Source organism: Macaca thibetana, chromosome X (genome assembly GCF_024542745.1).
Source record: "Macaca thibetana thibetana isolate TM-01 chromosome X, ASM2454274v1, whole genome shotgun sequence".
In the NCBI taxonomy this organism is placed as follows: domain Eukaryota; kingdom Metazoa; phylum Chordata; class Mammalia; order Primates; family Cercopithecidae; genus Macaca; species Macaca thibetana.
Window position 1 is genome coordinate 21,583,740 of NC_065598.1, and position 23,375 is coordinate 21,607,114.

Below are 23,375 nucleotides of genomic sequence, written 5' to 3' on the forward strand. Positions count from 1 at the left end.
AACAATATTTTGTGAATAGCTTTATGCATCCTCAAATATTCTTCTACCATATCAAATGTAAGGGCAGCATTATATGGAAAGAAAGAATGCTGAAATAACATTGCTGAGAGTAAGATATAAAGTTATATACAAATGCAACTATTGTTGTGATCATTTTTATCTGGCAGAAATCATTCGCATTTCTACTGAACCAAATAAAAATTGCTCATAATCTTATCAGTCTTTTCTGCAAGTTAATATGCAAATATGTAGTTTTGCAGAACCTAGGCTCTAATCAATAGCAATTGGTAAGTTAAACAAAGTTACATTTCTCTGGAACTGTGCTTTACAGTATGGTAGCCTCTAGCCACATGTGGCTACAGAGTACTTGAAAGGCTAGTGCACCTGAGGAACTAAATTGTTCGTTTTATTTAATTTTACTTAAGTTTAATTTAGAAACAGTAGTGTCAACTTTATTGTTTAGGCAGGACAATATTTTACTTTAACCGTGGCATCTTGGCCTATGTTAAGATCCGGGCACGGTGGCTCACGCCTGTAATTCCAGCACTTTGGGAGGCCGAGGCGGGCAGATCACTTGAGGTCAGGAGTTCGAGACCAGCCTGGCCAACATGGCAAAAACCCCATCTTTACTAAAAATACAAAAATTAGCTGGGCATGGTGGCGGGCAATTGTAATCCCAGCTACTCAGGAGGCTGAGGCAGGAGAATCGCTTGAACCTGGGAGGCAGAGGTTCCAGTGAGCTGAGATCACACCATTGCACTCCAGCCTGGGCAACAGAGCAAGACTCTGTCTCAAAAAAAAAAAAAAAAAGATATTGCTGCATTGTACTGTGTGTGTCCAGTGCATGAGTCATTTTCAGTATTACATGTAAACATATTATTACTCTAGTCAGTGTCTGATTGACATTGATTCAATTTAAATGATGTTTTTCTATGCACTGATGTAACACTGAAATGTGTTCATTTGAATATTTTATACAGACAGCACTAATTACAATGATACTTATGTAAATCAAAATTGGCAACTAAATTGAAGTATTTATGCCTTAAATTATGATATAATTAAACTGCTTTTTTTTAAATTAAAAAATGTGTGGACTGTTTTAAATGTAAAACGAAGGCAGCATTGGGTGGAGAGTTAGAGACTATTACTGCTGTGCCTGGAATAGAGAAACAAAAACGGGAAGAAGGTATGTTGCAAATTTGAGGCAATTTGCCAAGGCAAAGCAAAACAAAAAAAAGCTGTTTGTTGTGTAAAAATTGTTCAAAGATAACAAAGCGGACAATATTAAGAGACATTTTCAGCAAATACAGAGTGAATTCGATAACAAAAGTAAAAACAAATCAGTAAAAGTAGTTGTCAGAATTCAAAATTGAATGTCCAATTAAAATGGTTTAAAAAGTGATAACAGGCTCTGAGCTTGGAACTTTGGCTAGCTTTATACTGGCTTGGATTCTGCACAAAAAAGAAAAACAGTTTTAGATGGCAATAGTAAAAGAAATTATTTCAGTTATGTAAATTTTGTTTAAAAGTTGTAACGAAAAGACTTTAAAATATATTTTACAAAAAATGAAAGCTTTTCAATTAAACCACAAAATAATTGCCTGTAGAATACAAGACCAGTATCCAAGATTAATTAATTTAAAATTTGAAAAATTGCAACTACTTTAGATGATTCATGTGATCTATGACACTGCCCAATTAATATTTTGGGTATGTTTTGACTCAAAGGACTCCCATATTTCCAAAGAAATGCCAACTCGTACCTTTAAAAACTTATAGTAAAAATTTTAAAAAATCTTTTACATCTCTCAAGGAAGAACTTCAGTTAGATATGAAAAAAAATTGCAATGAATACTGCTCCAGCCATGTTAGGTCAAAATTCCAGATGTATTGGAATTTTAAAATAGGAGTCTGATGTTTTCCTGATGACTTCATATCACTGTATGACACATATCGAAAATATTTGGGCTCCCTTCTCTGAAACAGACTCTGTGAAAGGAGTCATGAATACTGTTGTTAAAATTGTTCAGCATATACGTGCAAATGCTGTGTGTGACTCATCACCAGTTTAAAGAACCGTTGAAAGAAATTAAAGACAATGAATTTACTCTCGTGTTCATTGCCAGTGCTCACTGGTTAAGCCATAGAGTTTTACCAAGCTGTTAACTCCAATTCAAGATTTTCTTGAAACAAAAGGAGTGCTTGCCAAATATACAGCAATCAAAGAAAAAAAATAGCAATGTGATTTATGTGTTTTCTCATGGATATCACACTGCATAGGAACAAGATAAATTTAAAACTCCAAGAAAAGGAAAAGCTTATTTGTGACTTAGCTAGACAGTTAAAGGATTAATGTTGAAATTGAACTTTTTTGTGATGCAAGTCAATAATAATGATTTCATACCTTTTTCTAACATGAATCAAATATGCATAAGACTTTATTAATAGACAGTTATATAAATTGGCTGCAAAAACTATAGAAAATTTTAAAGAATGCTTTGTTTATATTGATAAACTTAGAATTACTTCTCAAATCATGCAATACCTCTTTGAATTCGATGTTAATAATATGGAGTTGACACGAATTAGTGTATTTACTTAACTTGGACAGACATGATTTTGAAACTGACATCCTTTTTCTTCAAAGTAAAATCACTACTTCTAAAAAATAAGCTCGTTTTGTCAATGAGGATGCAAATATTAAAGGAAAATAATTTTTGCTACTCAATTCAGTTACACGAAAACTTTCAGGTATGTTAAAACAACTTGGATATGTGAATCTACCTTTCTTCCAAATGCAAATTTTATGAAACCTAAATACAGATGAAGCACTTCCCGTGAAAATCTAGCATCCGAAGATGTGCTGTAAGTGTAAAATACTCATTGTATTTCAAAGGCTTATGATGAAAAAGAGAATCTAAAATATCTCATTAATAATGTTTTTTACATATTGGAAGAATAATGTTTTAAATACTTTAGGTAAAATGTTATGCATTATTAACAGCAATCTATCTGGTTTCTTTTTTTTTTTTTTTTTTTTGAGATGGAGTCTCACTCTGTCACCCAGGCTGGAGTGCAGTGGCACGATCTCAACTCACTGCAACCTCCGCCTCCCGGGTTCAAGCGATCCTCCTGCCTCAGCCTCTTGAGTAGCTGGGATTACAAGCGTGCACCATCACACCCAGATAATTTTTCTGTTTTTAGTAGAGACGGGGTTTCACCATGTTGGTGGGGCTGGTCTCAAACTCCTGACCTCAAGTGATCCACCTACCTCAGCCTTTCAAAGTGCTGGGATTACAGGTGTGAACTACCGTGCCTGGCCTTATCTGGCTTCTTTCTACTTATTTTTTAATGTGGCTACTAGAAAACTTAAAATAGTATTTGTGGCTCAATTGGACAGCACTGCTCTACATTAGGCAACATAGATTTACTTTTTAAATAATACTCCAGTGGACACAGAAAGACCAGAGAGTAATCTTTTATTACTTAATATATAATTTTATTTCCAAATTTTGGGTAACTTTTCTTAACATTATTAGCTCACGAAAGATCATGCTGGCCGGGCGCAGTGGCTCGCGCCTGTAATCCCAGCACTTTGGGAGGCCGAGGGAGGTGGATCACGAGGTCAGGAGTTTGAGACCAGCCTGGCCAACATCGTGAAACCCCATCTCTACTGAAAATACAAAAAATTAGCTGGGCGTGGTGGCAGGCGCCTGTAATCCCAGCTACTCGGGAGGCTGAGGCAGGAGAATCACTTGAACTCGGGAGGCGGAGGTTGCAGTGAGCTGAGACTTTGCCACTGCAATCTAGCCTGAGCAACAGAGCAAGACTCCACCTCAAAAAAAAAAGAAAGACCATGTTATGTCTGAGACTTACAGCAACTTAGCAAGTTTAGAGTCCTGTGTCTTTGGAGGAATAATAGGAATTGAGTGACAAAAGGCAGGCTAAAGCCAGATCATGAGATGTCTTTAAGCCACATGTAGCATTTGATCTTTATTCTGTAGGCAACTGGCAGCCATTGAAGAGTTTTAGCGAGGGAGTTGTTGCATCATTAGATTTGTATTCTGGAAAGGTAACAATTGAAGAAGGCAAGGCATGAATTGCAAGGAGCTAATTATTATTGTACAGGATAGAAAGAATAAAGGCCCAAATTTAGATAATTAGAAAGAGGGCATGGGGGAAATGATGAGATGAATTTAAGGAAGATTTGGTGTGGGAAAGGAAGATTTGCTGATACGGTGTAGGAAGTGAAGGGAAGGAATCAAGAATTAGTCCAAAGTGTCTGATGTGATCAGCTCCGTGGGCTGTGGTACAGAGTCTGTTTTCTTCACTATTTATGAGCATGTAAATGTCTCAAGTTTGAGACTGCACAAGAAAGACCAAGTGGGGGAAGAAGGTAAAAAGTTCAGTTTGGTCATTTGACTTTGAAATTGTAGAGGGTGAAGAGGAACAATAAATAGGTCCAAAGCTCAGGGGAAGGAATAGGACCCAGGGATAGAGATTTGGGAATCTGCATACAGGTGGCTAGAACTGTAGGCATAGATGAGATCACCTGGAGAAAGAGGTTCTCCACCTTGCCTGCACCTTAGAATCACTTGGAGGGATTTAAAAAGAACCCAATGCCTGGGACATACCACAGACAAATCAGGGATGAGACCCAAGCATGACAATCTTTTAAAGTTTTCCAGTTGATTCTAATATGCAGCCAGATTTGAGAACCATTGGTACAGGGAAAGGAGAGAAGACATGCCAAGAATGGAAGCTGTAAGAAGCTCAACATTTACAGAAAAACACAGGAAGAAGTTGGTGAAGGCACTGTCAAATTGAAGAAGCAGGGGGAACCAGAAGGTAGTGATGTCATGGAAGCCACAGGAAGAGGAGGTTTCAAAAATCTATTATAAAAACAAAGATCAAGTAATGAACTGAGAAAAGGTCAATAAGGATTGCTGAATGGGATGAAAGCCCAACTGCTTTGAAGAAAACACACACACACACACACACACACACACACACACACACACACACACAGATAGTATATATGAGTCAGCACCAGTGTGAGGTTTTCCCATTATCCTGAACAACAATTGAGAAGGACAGGAGAAGGCAAAAGGCTGGATTGGTCCGGGGTTGGGAGTTTGCAGTGTCAAAGGATGAGGGATTGAAGAATTGAAGACATAATGTGACTGATGTGACCAACCATGGGGAAAGAACTAAAATGAAAAGGTGAGGGATCAAGTGAGGAGGAAATGAGGTGGTCAGGGGACTGAAGGTCCTGATATGGTCACAGAACGGGTATAGCACACGTATTCTGAATAGCCTCATTCCCTTTACACCAGCTGCCTCCTCCTCGTAACTCCTCCGCTTCCTCCCTCCCACCCTCTATCTCCTCACCCACAAGTGTATCCAGAATGATTGGTGCTGAGGAGGTCAAAGAATTGAGATGGGACATTGGCTGTCTCATGCACAGAGAAGCCAAAACTCTACCCAGGATGAGGCAGGCATTGAGGTAACGGCTGCATCAAAGTCATCAGTGAAGGTGGGAGGGTGATCTAGAGGCCTGCTAGAGTGGCTGAATGGGCCATGAATCTCCCAAGGGAGGAATGTGTTAGGTTTTTTGTTTTGTTTAAATTGAGTCTGTGAACAATGGGCTGAAAGTATAAAAAAGGCAACCTTCCTTTTTTCCTCAACCCTGCACTTTAAAATGCAGAATGTTTCTCTTAAATCAAACTTACCCATTAACAAAAGATTTAAACATGGCTTAGACTCCTCCGTGTCATGTACATTTCAGGAGCGTTCCTTTTTTTTTCTTTTTCTTTTGTAATATTCTTTTATCTTCTATACATCTATTGTCTTTTTTGATAACCTTCAATTTTGATATACTTTTAAATGTGTGCACAAAAAGTTGCAGAAATAGTACAAAAATTTTTTTTTTTTTTTTTTTTTGAGACGGAGTCTTGCTCTGTCCCCTAGGCTGGAGTGCAGTGGCCGGATCTCAGCTCACTGCAAGCTCCTTCTCTCGGGTTCACGCCATTCTCCTGCCTCAGCCTCCCAAGTAGCTGGGACTACAGGCACCCGCCACTTCGCCCGGCTAGTTTTTTGTATTTTTTAGTAGAGACGGGGTTTCACCGTGTTAGCCAGGATGGTCTCGATCTCCTGACCTCATGATCCGCCCGTCTCGGCCTCCCAAAGTGCTGGGATTACAGGCTTGAGCCACCGCGCCCAGCCGACAAAAAATTTTTTATATATACCTTTACCCAGTTTTGACAATTGTTGACATTTTGCTCCATTTGCATTATCAGTCTTTTTCTCTCTCTTTATTTGTACATGCATATTTTCCCCCCAAACCATGTGAAAGTAAATTGGAAACATATTGCCCCTTTATACAAAATACTTCGGTGTGTAATTCCTAAGAACAGGGACATTCTCCTACATAACCACAGTACACTGATCAAAGTCAAGAAATTTAACATTGACACAATGCTCTTGTCTAATCCACAGTCCTTGCTCTGCTTTGGTCAACTGTCCCAATAATGGCTTTTATGGCTTTCTTTTTTTTTCCTGGTCTAGGACATTGTGATTTAGTTGTCACATCTCTTTAATCTCTTTTCATCTAGAACAGTTACTTACCCTTTCTTTGTATTTTTTTACCTTGACATTTTGTGAAGAGTATAGGCCATTAATTTTGTGGAAGTTCCCTTGTTCCCTTAGTTTGAATTTGTCTGATGTTTTGCCATGATTAGATTCAGGTTATGCATTTTTGGCAAGAAGATTACAGAAAGAATGTTGAGTTCTCAGTGCATCACAGCAGAAGGCACATGATGTCTGTCTGGCCCAACTGGTGATCATCACACCATTGCTTTGTCATAGCAAAGGAAAGTTCTTTTAGCTTTATTTTTTCAATTTGGCAGGCATCCTGCATTGCAGTAAAATTTTCTTTTTTACACAAGCGTAACTAGAGGCTTTTAAATTATTTTTGATTAATTGCAAATAACCAAAGAGCAATAACCTAGGTTGTTTTCTTTTTTTCTTTTGAAGAAGCAAGTTTAAAATAATATACAGTCATGTTTACTTGTAGAGTTTTACTGTCAACAAGTATACTTACACTGAAACAAAATCTATTACTTTCAGACAAAAATGAGAAAACTATGCATTTGTAAAGAAACTTGATAAAATGCAATTTAAGATTATTAAAGGACAAAGTTCCAGACACAATATACATATGTGTGTGTGTGTGTATATATCTGTGTGTGTGTGTATATGTGTGTGTGTGTATATGTGTGTGTGTGTGTGTGTGTGTGTATATATATATCTTGAGACAGGGTCTCACTCTGTCACCCAGGCTGGAGTGCAGTTGCACAATCATGGCTCACTGGAGCCTCCCGGGCTCAAGCAATCCTCCCACTTCAGCCTCCCAAGTAGCTGGGACTACAGGCATGTGCCACCACGCCTGGCTACTTTTTGTATTTTTTGTAGATGCCTGGTTTTTCTATGTTACCCAGGCTGGTCTCAAACTCACGGGCTCAAGCAGTCCGTCCACCTTAGCCTCCCAAAGTGCTGGGCGTGAGCCACCGTGCCTGGCCAAATGAACATATGTTTTAAATACTGATATGAATATATCCTTAAAGTACAAGATCTTTATAACTAACACGGTAATATGCCAGGCAATATACAACATAACCAGAAGAGACCTATGGCTTAGTAGAGAGGAGTGAATCCTAGCGGTGATTGCTATGTAATGATTTTAGGCAGATACTCAGAGTCTGACAGAGGGGAGTCATGGGACTGGTTGTGCCACGGGGAAGAAGTTGAAAATGGAGCTTAAAAAGATTTGAAAATAAGAGTTGGGTCAACATGCATAAATTTACTTGCTTTGAAGACGTTGAAATGGGATCCAGGAACGGGAAAAAAGAATATTTATTGTTTTGCCTTTGCATGCCAAAATGTAATCTCTCTTTTTCTTCTAGACTTTCCTTAAAATAACAATTGTCTGCATGTAGAATGAGTGTGTTTTAAAAGAGCCATTCAGGGTTTTTTTCAGTGCTCATTTCCTGTACTGAGTAGCAACACGATGACAGACTAGAAATTCTACTGACTTTGAGTCAGACTGACCCGCAAGCCAAGCCTCACTCTGCCACAGACTGGCATGAGGCCTTGAGCAAGTCACTTGACCTCGGTGTCTCAATACAGTATTTAAATGAGAGAATTAACCTTGCTGGGTTCGGAAGGTTAGAAATAACACATATAAATAACTCATAATACTTTACAAATACCGTGATCTATCCTAGGCATTCAATAACGGAAGTTAGACATGAAGACAATTTCATGAAAAGTTTAGTTTAATGAAAAGAGCTCTGGTCTGGGAACCAGGACACCAGGGTTGTTCCCTTAGTAGTTTATTTAACTAGTAAGCTCCTAACCTTGGCCTCAAACGTTTTGGACTGTAGTCCCATTAAGGAAGGAGTGTTGGCGAGAGAGAAACAGATCAAGTTCTTGGGGAGCTGGCAGGGAGCTGACATGGTACCATTAATAGAAATTGGGCTGTTTTTCACTGGTGGGCTGAACGCTGTGCTGTGGAAACATGGAGGTAAATGAGTGAGTGCGCAGCTCTGCCTGGGCCAGGGGGCGCCACTTGAACTGGGCCTTGAATGCTCCTGGATGGATTTTTCCACTGGAGAAAGGAGGGTGTTCCAGGCACCCAAGATTTAGCAGGTGAAGAGACAGGGTGCTGCCACCGTGCAACATAGTGCTTCGCATCAAATGCCACTGCAAGCAGCTTCTGAGACTGCCCCTGACTGTTAAGTTGTATCAAATACATGTTAAGATAAGTAGGCCGGTGCGGTGGCTCACGCCTGTAATCCCAGCACTTCAGGAGGCTGAGGCGGGTGGATCACTTGAGGTCAGAAGTTCGAGACCAGCCTGGCCAACATGATGAAAACCCATCTCTACCTAAAATATAAAAATTAGCCAGGCATGGTGGTGTGCGTCTGTAATCCCAGCTACTCTGGGGGCTGAGGCCAGAGAATCGCTTGAACTCGGGAGGCGGAGGTTGCAGTGAGCCAAGATCATGCCACTGCACTCTAGCCTGGGTGACTCTGTCTCAAGAAACAAACAAAAAAATAGGAATAAAAATAAGTAAAAAGCAAGGAGTCCTGAAGGAGTATGACACCTCCATAACAAAATCAACGTCCTCTTCAATGGAGCTGCTATTTATTGAATGCTAGTCATGTGTCAGACACTGCCATCAGTGTTTGCCAGATATCTATTCATTTAATTCTCACAACAACTCTATGAGGTAATTATTAGCTCCATTTTAGTGAAAGGGACGGAAGCAGAGAGGTTGATGAACTTGTACACTGTCACACAGCTAGTAATAGGTAGGGGTAGGAATTGCACCCCAGAAGTTGTTTGGTGGAGTTAGGGAATAGCTTCAGAGAGCAGGGAGAGAGGATAGCCCCTCCAATCGCACACACCCTGATAGGGACAGGGGTGCCTACTGGCGGGAGGTAAGCAGACTCACACACCTGAGGTTTGTGGAGTCCTAAGAAAAGTGGAGACACTTTGGGACAACTAGGCAGGGCGATCAGAGTCAGCAAGGTGAGGGGGTAAACAGCCTGACTCCTGAGCCACCCGCTTGGGTTCAAGTCCTGGCTCTCCCACTTTCTAGCTACCTAACCTCTTTGTGCCTCGGTTAACCCATTTGTTAAATGAGGATAATTTCACCTACATCTTAGAACTATTGTGAGCATGAAATAATTTTGTATTGGAAGCTGAAGAAGCTATCAAAGCAGGTAAGTGTTAGAGGAGGCGGCCTCACCTTCCTAGTGGCCCAAGAAAGATATTTACCCCAGGGCATTCTACAGGCTTCACTGGTGAGATGTCTTTCCTCTTAGGCCATCAAATATTTAGAATTGTTTTACTTGCCCAGTCATGATGGCTCACATCTGCAATCCCAGCATTTTTGGGAGGCAAGGTGGGAAGATCTCGAGTCCAGGAGTTGCAGACCAGCCTGGGCAAGATAGTGAGACTTCGTCTCTACAGAAAATAAACAAAATTAGCCTGGCATGGTGGTGCATGCTTGTAGTCCCAGCTACTTGGGAGGCTGAGGTGGGAGGATCAATTGAGTTCAGGAGTTTGAGGCTGCAGTGAGCCAAGATCACACCATTGCACTCCAGCCTGGGTGACAGAGCAAGATCCTGTCTCAAGAAAAAAAAAAAAGAGTTTTTTAACTTAAACTTTATGGTGAAATGAGAGAAGACCTGAACTTAGGGGTAGTGGTGGTCTTGGGGCCAAGACAGAGAAAAACGTTTCTTTCAATCTCTACAGGCACTTGTAACACTCGTAAAGTGCTGGGCCTCTGGGTTATAGGATTGTCCCCACCTGTCTGCACATCTCTGGGAAAACCACAACCAGGTAGCTGGTTTCCCAGCAGCCTTCATTTTTGCTTTTTTTTTTTTTCTTTTTTGGCCAACACCTCACTTCAATTCCCTCCCATTAGGCATTTACTTGAAATTTTTGGGTGATGAAGCCTGCTTATTAAAAATTTCTATACAGCTTTACCTTTCAAACTTGGTGTGGCTATAAGCTGCTTCTTTTTTTTTAAATTGAGGTAAAATGAAATAACATAGAATTAGCCATTTGAAAGTGAACAATTCAGTGGCATTTAGCACATTTACAATGTTGTGCAACCATTACATCTGGTTCTAAGACATTATCGTCACCCCAAAAGGAAACCCTTACCTATGAAGCAGTCACATCCCCCGTCCCCCCACTTCCTGTCTCTATGGATTTACCTATTCTGGACATTTCATATAAATGGAATCATACCACAGATTTTTTTTGTGACTGGCTTTTTTCCCTTGGCATAATGCTTTTGAGATTCATCCATGTTGTAGTATACATCAGGACTTCATTCTTTTCATGGCTAAATAATATTCCATGGTATGGCTCTACTACATTTTGTTTATCCACTCATCTATTGATGGACATTTGGATTGTTTCCACCTTTGGGTATTGTGAATAACTGAATAATGCTGCTATAAACATTCGTGTTTTTGTTTGAACACCCGTTTTCAATTCTTTTGTGTATATACCCAAGAGTGAAGTTGCTAGATCATACAGTTATTCTGTTTAACCTTTCAATAAACCGCCAAACTATTGTCCACAGCAGCTGCACCATTTTATATTCCCGCCAGCAATGTATGAGGGATCCAATTTCTCCGCATCCTTACCAACACTTCTTTTCTGGTTTTTAAAATGTGTTTCTTTATTTACTTACATATAGCCATCCTTGTGGATGTGGAGTGGGCTCTATTGTGATACAGACTGCTGTTTGATTTGGCAGTGGTGCTTTTGGCTTTACTCTGGAATCTCCTGGGTTTGTATTTATTTATTTATTAACAATCCCAATGCCCAGGCTGTACCTGGGGCCAATTTCCTCAGACACTAGGGCTAGGCCCAGGCAGTGGCAGTATGTTTAAAACTCCCAAGGTGATTCCAGTGTGCAGCTGAAATTGAGAATCGCTGTAAAGATCCTAGCCCCCTCTTGCTTATATACTTTTTTTTTTTTTTTTTTGAGATGGTGTCTCACTTTGTCGCCCAGGCTGGGGTGCAGTGGCCCGATGTTGGCTCACTGCAACCTCTGTCTCCCGGTTCAAGCTATCCTCCCATTTTAGCATCCCAAGTAGCTGGGATTACAGGCGCCTGCCACCATGCCTGGCTAATTTTTGTATTGTTAGTAGAGATGGGATTTCACCACGTTGGTCAGGCTGGTCTTGAACTCCTGACCTCAGGTGATCCGCCCGCCTTGGCCTCCCAAAGTGGGATTACAGGCGTGAGTCACCATGCCCGGCCTTACATACTCTTTTCAGTCAAAAATTTAAATAGTGTTAAAATAGCTGGGTGAGTCCCACATTCATCTGAAAAAATGGTGGGGAGTGATCCAGATCTGTGTCGCCACTCTAACCCTAATAGCTAATGCCAAGTGTTTAAGAGGGGAACTGACATCACTACAGCGACACACAGGGGCCGGGGAGGCAGAATGTCTCCAAGGGTCCCAAATGAACTGGTGGAAAAAAAAAAATTGTATATATTAAAAAAAAAAAAGAAACAAAAGGCTACTGGCTTTGATGGCCGGGGCAGCTGTTAAGGACTGCCAGCCCCCATCAGCTCCCTCACCCGCCCTGCAATGAAAGTTTGGGACAGCAGCATGATGGGTGGCCTTACAGTGCAGGCCAACAGTCTATGGATATTTCCAATTAGCACCTCAGCTACCCATCCACTGCCACCACCACCACCTCCTCCTTTTTAACAGAGGGCTCTTTTCTGCTTTTGACTTCCTTCTTCCCAGTACACACTTGCTCACTGTGTAGGACAGTGTGGCTCTTTCTCTAAATTTTTAGAAACTCTGTTGCTGATGTCCAGCTTGGCCTGTCTGTTCAGAAGCAAGTGGGCCCATTTGAAAGGGAGGAGTAATACTCAATACTAGCATTTTGCTAAGTGGGTCACCAAAGCTTTCACCCTAAGCCTGGACTTCATCTTGCTGTCTATATTGTCACTGCACTGTAGCCACACACTCCCAAGAACACACCTAGAGTTGAACAAGCAGTTTTCTTCTCCTTGCAGGCGGAGGAAACACATACCATGGGAATAGAGGCGGTGATGGGGCGGGGGCTCTCAATAAGAGGGTGTGAGAAAGGACGACTTAGAGGATTTGCACCTGGGTATGTTAGAGGCACCCCGGCAGCGATAACCTGTCAGGTGAGAATGACCCCATATGTCAAGTGCACCTGAATGTGTGTTTGGAGTTCCCAGCATGGCCAACCAGAGAGTCATTCCTTATCCATGGGGAACATCTGAGCTTCTGGCCTGGCCAAAGCAGTGTGGGTCCTGAAGGGGATTGAGGCCCTTTGTTTAGGGTAAATGAAGGTTGCCAGGTTGTTAGGGGGAGGGTGTTCTCCTGTTGAACCCACTGCCACTGGATCGTCCCCGTATGTAAGTTACCAGTAAACTCTGTCTCTGAGTCTCTTCTTTGGCCCCTTGAACCTGGTGCCATCCCTACTGAAGTTAATAGGCATCTGACACGACACTGTGTCAGGTGGTTTTGGGGAGCGTTTAGGGAAGCCAGGCGTTGCTCTGGATTGGAAGCTGGTGCGGGGGGTGGGGGTGGGGGGAATTCTATGATTGGATGGTTTAACAAATGTTCTCTAGAAGCAGAGAAAATTAGAGCCAGGCTATAGCTGTGGTTGGTAAAGAAGCAGCAGTCACTCATATTAGCCAGGATTGGGGGCTGAGGTGGTGTTTGGTCACATTTGTGGTTTGGACAAGGCTTATGTTTTCTCCGTGTTCAGACATGATTACAGAGTGGTCTTGTTTGTGTTTTGTACCCTCCTTGTCATAGAGTGGCCTTGCCTGATGTTGGTGTTCTCGGGAGTCGTTTCTGTTCAACAGGACACCCAGGCACAACTGTGAGTGCCTGGCCAGCACCGTGAAGGCAGGACTGCTTTACTCTTTCTCAGTCTTACTTTTCTGGCAAGAGCAGTCAGCGGCAGGCTGCAGGACACGAATCCACGATATCCACATTTTCACCATTGGCAAGACTGTCTCAAGAATGCAGGCTCTAGTCGGACTAGGGTAAATCTAGTCTCTGCTGAGTCTTTTGTTGCAGGACGAGTTGCTGACGTGTCTGATAACAGCTGTGCAGTATTTAAGACTCTGCACAGGATCCACTGGTCGACTGTAACACAATTACCACAACAACATGACTATTAGTCCTGAAACAGGCCTGGAAGTCAGGCCTAGATTATAAAACTCAGGTAATGAGAACATGTTCCCAAATCCAAATAGATACTCACAGCTCAATTGGAGTGTTTAAAAGAGGCCTCGAGCAGGATTATGTTACTGGTAAGTAGGACGTGCATTGGGAACATCCTTGCAATAACTCCTAATGTTACCCCAACAATGTTGGTTCCATATCGAGGCCAATTTAACTCTGATGTTGTGCTAACATCATGAAGCATTTGTTGTGGTTTTTTTTGTTTGTTTTTTTAGACAGTCTTGCTCTGTTACCCAGTCTGGAGTGCAGTGGCATGATCTCGGCTCACTGCAACCTCCACTTCCTAGGTTCAAGTGATTCTCATGCCTCAGCTTCCCAAGTAGTTGGGATTACAGGCGTGTGCCACCAAGCCCAGTTAATTTTTGTATTTTAGGTGGAGATGGGATTTTACCATGTTGACCAGGCTGGTCTCCAACTCCGGGCCTCAAGCAATCCACCTGCTTCGGCCTCCCAAAGTGTCGGGATTACAGGCATGAGCCATGCCCAGCCAATGACGCATTTGTTAAACTCCACTTTTGTTATGGCTGTCTGATAAGTTAAGCAAAGCATCTCAGGATTTTCATCCCTACTTTGTACCTTGCAGGAAACAAGGTGAGGTACAAGTGCTGGGGATGAGATTTCAAGCCTGAGCCCTAGGGCCACCTGTGCTGCCAGACACACGCTGCAGAGCATAACCAGCTACATAGTTTGCAGGCCAAGTGCAAAATAAAAACATGGGGCCCCTCGTTCAAGAATTAAGAATTTCAAGATGGCAACAGAGAATTAAACCAAATGCAGGGTCCTTTTGACGTGAGGCCCACACTGGTGCTGAGTGGGGAAAGGCACACCTGAGGCCCATGGAGCCCTACTGCCCCTGCAACATGCAGGACAAAGACAACTCTATTGTCAGTGACCTGACTCCAGAGGAATGGCAAGAAGTGGAGAACATCCTAGGAAGAAAGAGGAGCTGCAGACTGACATAGATAACTGAAGGATGAGAATTGCAATAGCTAACAAAATTGAGAACCTAGGACACACAGAAGAAAGGAAGACATGCAGAATAACGAACAGGTGGCCATGGGTAGACAAAAATTAATGCAGGTCCTAGAAAAAGATCCAGTTCTTAAGAGAGAAAGGTCTGTTCAACAGACCCTTATTGAACACTTGTGAAGGCACTGCCCAGTTTTTGTAGAAGGGTGAAAAACTCAGCAAAACAGCTGTTGCCTGGGGGAGAGATGAATTTAATATCCAGGTTCTTCGTTGCTTTTGTGGAGGCCCATGAGTTCATTGATTTAAATTTTGTCTAACCATTACAGCAATTCCTGTGGCCGTTGAGAGGCACAAAAGCCTGACAGTTTGATGGAGGCATTTGCCCAGGGATGTTGTCAGTGCAATAAAGAATAATTTTAGTTCAGACGCTCATGCTGTCTCCCCTTTGCCGTTATTTTGTTGAACAGCAGCCATAACCCCAGTGTCAAAAATAAGCCCACCGCAAAGGCTATTGCCATGAATAGAGGCGCCAGTGATGGAGTCCTGCTAGACGAGGAACTCCGGAGTCCGCAGTTTCCTAATTCAATATTAACAGCAATGCTGTCCTCTTACGGGCTTCTCCCTCTTTCTTATTTTGCGTGAAAACGTAGACAACGTAAATGCCCAAGCGCTTTCTATTCAGTCCTCAAAAGCAAAGCAGACCCTTGCTAATAATGGTAATAATCCGAATGGGTTTAACTGCAGCATTGTAAGAAAAGCCAGGCAGTACTCTTAGACTACAGGGGTGGATCTCATTTGATTTTCCCGACTCCGCCAGGAAATAAGAGGGGCCTTGGCTTGGGGAGAGGTGTGTGGGGAAGCGTAGGGGGTGGGCCCCCCGGAAGTCCTGCTGCGCTGTTTAAACCTAAGGTGACCTAACGGATGGCGGGAGCGGCCGCGCGAGCCTTGGAGCAGGGCGCGGCCATTGGTGACGCACGCCGGGGAGCACGGCGCCCACGTTTCCACCATTAGCGAGGCCTCACACCCGGCGCTCCAAGTTCGGGGCTGGAGGCGTCCTGGCTTCCTCCCTCCCGGAGGCGGGACCGGCCCCGCCCCCGCGCCCTGGGTCTCTCCCGGCGGCCCCTCCCACCTCCTAGTCCTGGCCTCCCCGGGCGCAGCGCACTCCCCGCCGGCCGCAGCCTGACACGCCGCGCGGCCCCCCAGTCTCCCGCGGCCGCTCCCCCAGGCATGGCACAGGGCCTCGCCTCACTATGGCAGCAGCACGGCACAGCACGCTCGACTTCATGCTCGGCGCCAAAGGTGAGGGCGCCCGCCGCCACCTGCGCGGCCATCCCCGCCGCTCCCGCCGCCTGGCGGGCTGGGGCCGGGGTCGGGCGGGGCGTGCGCCGCGGGCCGAACAATGCGGGCGGCCCGCGCGGCGCCGCAGTCTCCCGGGCTGCCGAGCACAGCGCGCTGCGGGGCCGCGTGCACCGGCGGCCGGGCGGAGGCCGCGCTCCTGCTCGCGCCACGCTCGGTCCCGGCCGCAGCTCGGGGCCTGGAGGGGCAGTCCCGGGTGCCCGCCAGCCGCGCCGCCCTTCCGGGCCCTGGCCGTCCACCCGCGCTCCAAAGCGGGCTCGCCGCCTTCGCACTCCCGCTCGGGGATTCCCCGGGCTGCCGGGCGCGGGCAGACCCCCCAAGGGACGAGGGTTGTAGGGATTGCGGCGGAGCGAGGCGTGACCCGCGCGGCGAGCCCGGGCTGGGGGCGTGCGCCGAGCGGGGCTGCCCGCGCGACCTTTTCCTGTTCTTGCAGGCGGGTAAATTTCCCTCTTGGGGGCGGGGGTTTCCCCTAGCAGGGAGATGGGGCTGTGGAAAGGTCTGCGGACGCGCAGCGCTTGCAGAATTCTCAGCCGACTGCGTAGGAGACGGATACCCCGGAAAGGAACTGGGGGACGGGAAAAGGAAACGATTATTATTATTGGGGGTGGGGAGGCATGAGGTCTGGGCGCGGGAATCGTTTACACCCCGAATCGGGGAGCTATCAAAAGAGTCCGCCGGGCGCGGTGGCTCTCGCCTGTAATCCCAGCATTTTGGGAGACCGAGGCGGGCAGATCACGAGGTCAGGAGTTCGAGACCACCCTGGCCAACATGGTGAAACCCCGTCTCTTCTAAAAATACAAAAATTAGCCGGGCGTGGTGGCGGGCGCCTGTAATCCTAGCTACTCGGGAGGCTGAGGCAGGAGAATCGCTGAAACCCGGGAAGCGGAGATTGCAGTGAGCCAAGATCGCGCCATTGCACTCCAGCCTGGGCGACAGAGCAAGACCTTGTCTCAAAAAAAAAAAAAAAACCGACCAGAAGAGAGAGGCCTGCTAAAGTCGGAACTGTGTGCAGGAAATTTGAAGGGGAGTGATACTTTGCAGGCTTCTTTTCTCGGGATGCCTCTGTCGTGGGGGTGGGAGTCGCGGGAAAGATAGAACTGCCCTTTCTTTTTCTGGTGGCTTTTAAACCTGTGACTGCCGCAGACTTGAATCTGCACTTCCCATAGGTTCCACTTGGAGTGTCTCGCTCATACCTTGGTTTTCCCACAGTTTTCCTCGAATTGGATAGAGCAGGCTTTTCTCTTACCATTTTTAACACTGACTTTTTCTTTCTGAATTTCTGAGTACTCACTTTGCATTTTCTCCCTCAAATTTAAAGGATCTCCGAACGCGCAAGATTTAGTAAAGACTGAGGATTTGGAGCAACACCTGGGTTTGAGTCTGGCTTCTTCCTGATGGGCTCTGCGTGTGACCTTGGGTTTATGTTAACCTTTCTGAGTCTTCCCCGTCCATTAAAAAGAAAAAAAAAAAAAAAACTGTACACCTGTTCGGGTTTTTACTCTTAAGGGAGTAGCTGTGGAGCACACTGTAGGGTTTTTAAGCAATTATCAGTGTATTTAGGTGGTCTGAAGTGACTTGGAGAAAACAAAGCATGTTAATTTTAGTCCCCACGTTTCTTAGGTAAGGATGTAGGGCAGGGAGACTGCTAGAGATAAAATGGTGCTTGAGTGGTGGAGCTGAAGAGCCAAGGTTTCATTAATTACCCTGCCAGCCCTAGGGCTGAATGGTTAATGAAAGCTCTGGCATACTGAATTTAGCGGTTAGTGTATTATGGTCACCCAACTAGTAAGGGGTGAGTCTGGGAAGTGTCCCTGTTGTGAGCACCTTGTGAACACTCACCTGTATTTATCGTCCATGGATTTTCTTAACTTTTTTTTTTCCTCTGAGATGGAGTCTCACTCTGTCGCCCAGGGTGGAGTGCAGTGGCACGATCTCAGCTCACTGCAACCTCCACCTCCTGGGTTCAAATAATTCTTGTGCCTCAGCCTACCAAGTAGCCGGGATTACAGACTTGAGCCACCATGCCCAGCTAATTTTTGTATTTTTTTTTTTTTTTTTTTTTTTTTTTTTTTTAGTAGAGACGGGGTTTCACCATGTTGGCCAGGCTGGTCTCAAACTCCTGGCATCAAGTGATCCGCCTGCCTCAGCCTTCCAGAGGGCTGGGATTACAGGCATGAGCCACCGTGCCCGGCCTGTTCATGGGTTTTCTTTTACGCTTTGAGGAGGGTGATCTCAGCATGGGGCCCAAAGACTCTGGCACTTCCCTTTGTCCTTAAACCTCCTTGGCCAAATTTAGATTTAGCCTCTTGAAGTGTTGGTTCACAATGGGATGTTTTTGTTGTTTTGTTAAAGTGGGAAAAAAGCGAATGAAGAAAAACTAAGAGATTTTTAACACTTTGGGCTGACACTGTCCAGGAGAACCATGGATCCCTAGTGTGGGAGGCAGGAGGAGAAACTGGCCTTTTCTAAATTGGAAAGGTGTGGAAGTGGCATCTTAATAATTTAGTTGTGCAAAGAGGAAGTAAAAAGATAAAGACGTGTGTAGAGCAGAATAGAACCTTAAGAGGGAAAGGTGAAACATAAGCTGTTAATATTTTAATTCCCCATCTGTTCTTAAAGATGAGAAAGCTTTGATGGCAAGGTGAACATTCTAGAAAGAAATATTACGTGCGTGGGAGGGTGGGGAATGTGTGTATGTATGCATCTGTCAGACCTTGAGTCATTACAAGTGTTCTGGGCGTAAGAACTCCGATTCATATTGTATTCTCTCCCATCACTTTATTTGGGGTGAAGCACGTTGACCTTACTGTCAGTATCCACATTTGAAAAATAAAGAGATCGTGGCTAGATTGGGATCTAAGTTCGTGTAGTTTTTAGTAAGGGGAGCTTGGTGAAAAATCGACTTGTGAGGTCTCCAAAAACATTTAATTGATAATGAGTCAAAAGGCATTACTCTTGGCATGTGAATATTGGACGTGACTCAAGGGTGAGTCAAATGCCTGTGGAGCCTGGATTCATGTTCTTCTTTTCCCCGTTTGTCAGTAATCCTTTCTAATGTTCCAGTTCCATGATGTGATTTTAGTGGAATTAAACTCGAACCACTTAGTTATTATGTTGTTACTGTGTTGGGAGCGCAGCAGCCACCAGCCCACCAAGAGCAACTGTAGATGGGGCTCGGTGGTGCTGGTTTAGTGTTATGGCTGATGAGGTGTAACCCAGGACATTTTTATTTTTGCTTTTAACAAGACAACTCATCTGTGGTCATCTTGTAAGTGAAGTATTGGACTCTAAGGACTCTTGAACCCAAAAACCATTTTGTGACTTAGCCTGAGGCTAACAGGAATAAACTTGTCCCATGTTTAGATAGCGTAGGCATATCTGAGCTGGTGGAGGAATCGTGGTCTGTTCCTAGCCCCATGTGCTAGGCAGGATGCCTGGGTATCCAGAGGGTGAGTGAGAGGCCGGGCGCGATGCCGCATGCCTGTAATCCCAGCACTCTGGGAGGCTGAGGTGGGCGAAGTGCTTGAGCCCAAGAGTTCAAGACCAGCCTGGACAACATGGGAAAAACCTGTCTCCAAAAAAAAGCCAGGTGTGGTGGGTTTTCTGTACCTGCAGTCCCAGCTAGTTGGGAGGCTGAGGCGGGAGATCCCCTGAGCCCAGGAAGTCGAGACTGCACTCCAGCCTGGACAATGGCGTGAAACTCTCTCAAAAACAAGGGCCAGGTGTGGTGACTCACGCCTGTAATCCCAGCACTTTGGGAGGCCGAGGTGGACAGATCACCTGAGGACAGGAGTTTGAGACCAACCTGGCCAACATGATGAAACCCCATCTCTACTAAAAATACAAAAATCAGCTGGGAGTTGGTGGCCCTTGCCTGTAGTCCCAGCTACTCTGGAGGCTGAGGCAAGAAAATTGCTTGAACCAGGGAGGTGGAGGTTGCACTGAGCCCAGATTGTGCCACTGCACTCCAGCCTGGGCTGCAGAGAGACTCTCAAAAAGACAAAAACTCACACACAAAAACGGTGGTGAGTGAGTGTCTATAGCCTCTTCTCGCCATGTTGGAATGGAATGTCTCTAACAGGCCAGCCAGCTCTGAAAAGGTCTGGCAATCCCACGTCCATTTTTTCCCCTGGGCTGGGCATATCTTTTGAAGGCAGACCTCCACCAGGGTCTGCATCCTGGAGACAGCTCTGGTACATGGTAGATATTTGGTATATGCCGATTAAATAGATCAAATTTATGTTACGGTAAAGGTGGAATGCTGGTTCACGTCAATTAGGGGAAAGTGAGACACTCAATTACCTTGTAGAATTATGAGGATGGTCCTGAATTCAGAAACATGGCAGATACTGTTAGGTCTGTCCTTTGGACCATTGCTATATGATTTGTGCAGGGAAACAAAGTGATTTGTGTCGCTCAAATTCACAAATTTTATAACAAATCTTGTTTAATAATTTAAGAACAGAAGGCTACTTGGGAATTATGGGCTTAGCAGAGAAGGTTTGGGGTAGGGGGTTCTGTTGTACCTTTGACCCTCATCAGGGAAGCCTGTGGGCCTCTTCTCAGAGTATGAATTTTAAATGCATACAATAACCCAATTAAAAATACCGTGTTAAAAATACAAAACCCCCAGATGTGTGGTATGGTAACATGTGCTTCGCTTCTCCCCCACTCCCCACCCCCCAGTCTTGCTCTGTCGCCCAGAGCTGGAGTGTAATAATGGCATAATCTCACTGCAACCTCCGCCTCCCAGGTTCAAGCAATTCTCCTGCCTCAGCCTCTGGAGTAGCTGGGGTTACAGGCACGCACGCACCACCACGCCCGGCAAATTTTTGTATTTTTAGTAGAGACGAGGTTTCACCATGTTGGCCAGGCTGGTCTCGAACTCCTGACCTCGTGATCCACTCGCATTGGCCTCCCAAAGTGCTGGGGTTACAGGTGTGAGCCACCGTGCCCAGCCCATGTGCTTCTTTATTAACACATCAAATAAGATGTAGCAGCAAGGCTAATAACTTTCATAATCTCAAAGTAAACCTGAGCAAAACTGATATTTAACAAATTGTTAGGCAAGGAGAAAAACCTGATTTTTGTGACAATGACCAGGTGTAGTTGACAATGTGTGATTTTTGGCCTCCAAGCATAACTGAAGAAAGTGCTAAATTTCTATTAGTGAAAATAAGTCGGCCGGGCGCAGTGGCTCAAGCCTGTAATCCCAGCACTTTGGGAGGCCGATCACGAGGTCAGGAGATCAAGACCATCCTGGCTAACATGGTGAAACCCCGTCTCTACTAAAAAATACAAAAAACTAGCCAGTCCCAATTACTCAGGAGGCTGAGGCAGGAGAATGGCGTAAACCCGGGAGGCGGAGCTTGCAGTAGCGCAGATCGCACCACTGCACTCCAGCCTGGGCGACCGAGCGAGACTCCGTCTCAAAAAAAAAAAAAAAAAGTCTGTGTGGTTTTTTTTTTCCATTCAAGTTCACAGGTCCCCTGAATTGTATCCATTGACTACTTGGGCATCCATGGACCCCAGGTTCAGACCCCCAGGCTGGGGAGGGGGAGGACTGAGGCAGCCTGTTCTGTAGATTGTGTGTTCCTTTTAGGGGGTGTAGGTTTTCACCCAAGGCCAATGCTGGAGGCACATGTCCCTAGTTCCTCTTCAAAAAACAAAAGCGGCTCTTTGAAATCTTTGAAAACATAAAAGTTGTACTTAGTAATTGCCACAGGGGCTAGGTGTTGCCCTGAGTGCTTTGTGCATTATTTTAGGTAAATCCTCAGAATAACCCGTGGTAGGTCTTGTTCTCCCCATTTTAAAGACAAATAAATAGGCCTACCTGAGGTTTTTTACTTTTTGAGTGGCAGAGCTGGAATTCAAAGCCATGTGTTTGATTGGAAGGCTGGTTCTGCTTCCACGATTCTGAAGCCTCTTATTTTAAGGCGGTGATTCTCAATGTGGGTGCTTCCCTCTGTGGGTGACATCTGGCAATTTCTGGAGACATTTTTGGTTGTCACAACTGGGGAGATGCTACTAGCATCTAGTACGTCCTGCAGTGCACAGGACAACTCCCCAACAGCATTGACAGCCCAAAATGTCCATAGTGCCCAGAGAAACCCTGGTTTAAATTCATACTAGACCATTTCAGTAATTTGGATGACAGATCATCAGCAAAATTTCCCTGGTCCTTCTTGGAAGTGTCAGTTATGCCCACAAATTGTTAGGCAGGGAAGGAGGATGGGCCCTGTCTTTCTGTTAAGGTTGGCACTGGGGTCTGTTAGGAGCTTGGTCATCGCTTCCTACTCAACTGAGCCTGTGGTTTGAGGTGACCTTCCCTCCCTGATTTCCTGAACCATCGCCCTTTTTAATTAGCTCCCACGCTCCCCTGTATTTGAGCTGCCTTCTGGTGGAAGCATGTCTTCTTTGTGTGTTTTAAATAGCTATAACTGTCTAAATAATAAAACCTAAACAATGTAGTTCAGATTGCATTTAGCTTTCTCAAGAGTAGAGAAAGCTTCCTTCCTCCCCCTCCTTCAGCATTATTATCCCGTCCCACTATACTTTAATCCTCCATTGTGATAACACCGCAGGCGCAGACGCCGTTGCTTTAACCATGAAGCCTTTCGGGGCTGATGACTGGGAGTGGGGAATGCATGCTTGGGCCCTACTCTACACGGACTGAATCACAGTTGGTGGAGGGGGGTGAGTTCCTGGATTTTGCATTTTTAATCATCTTCCTCACAGTAATTCTGTTGCTGATTAAAGTATGAGAACTCCTCTAGTAGGTTCCTCATTTAAAACAACAGCAACGAAAACTTGTCCGAAACCTTTGGCACACCTACCTCACTCAGCCCAACCAGTCAGCCTAGTCAGTCATTAAGTCCTGCGGCTTCTGCCTGCCAGTGTTCTCAAATTTGTTGCTCACCACCTGTTCCTTACTTTAGTTTCCTGGCTACAGTCTCCCCATTTGTCTCCATTTGGGGATGGGCTCGATCATTAGGAACACAACAGGATCCCTGTCCTTTTCCCATTTAAAAACCCTTCCGTGGGTCCCTATTACCCCATGGATGAAGTCTAAACTCTGTATCAACACATACACGGTCAATTTCTACCGGGTTTTTCCTCTTGCCCCAATTTATTCCTTGTGCTTCCCAGTAGCCAGGAAGCACCTGGACTCAGGATTTGACAGCTTTGGGGGAAGACTTTTTGTGTGCTTTACATA

General features: G+C 44.9%; 1 protein-coding gene across 1 annotated transcript in view; it reads left to right on the forward strand.

Annotated features, from left to right (window-relative positions):
* SMS (spermine synthase) overlaps nt 1-23,375 on the forward strand; it is an 863,947-nt gene that overhangs the window by 791,224 nt on the left and 49,348 nt on the right. The window contains exon 2 of the mRNA XM_050775127.1: nt 15,944-16,102. Coding sequence (XP_050631084.1) covers nt 16,054-16,102 — 49 coding nt within the window. The 5' untranslated portion in view covers nt 15,944-16,053. The remainder of the gene's footprint in view (nt 1-15,943; nt 16,103-23,375) is intronic.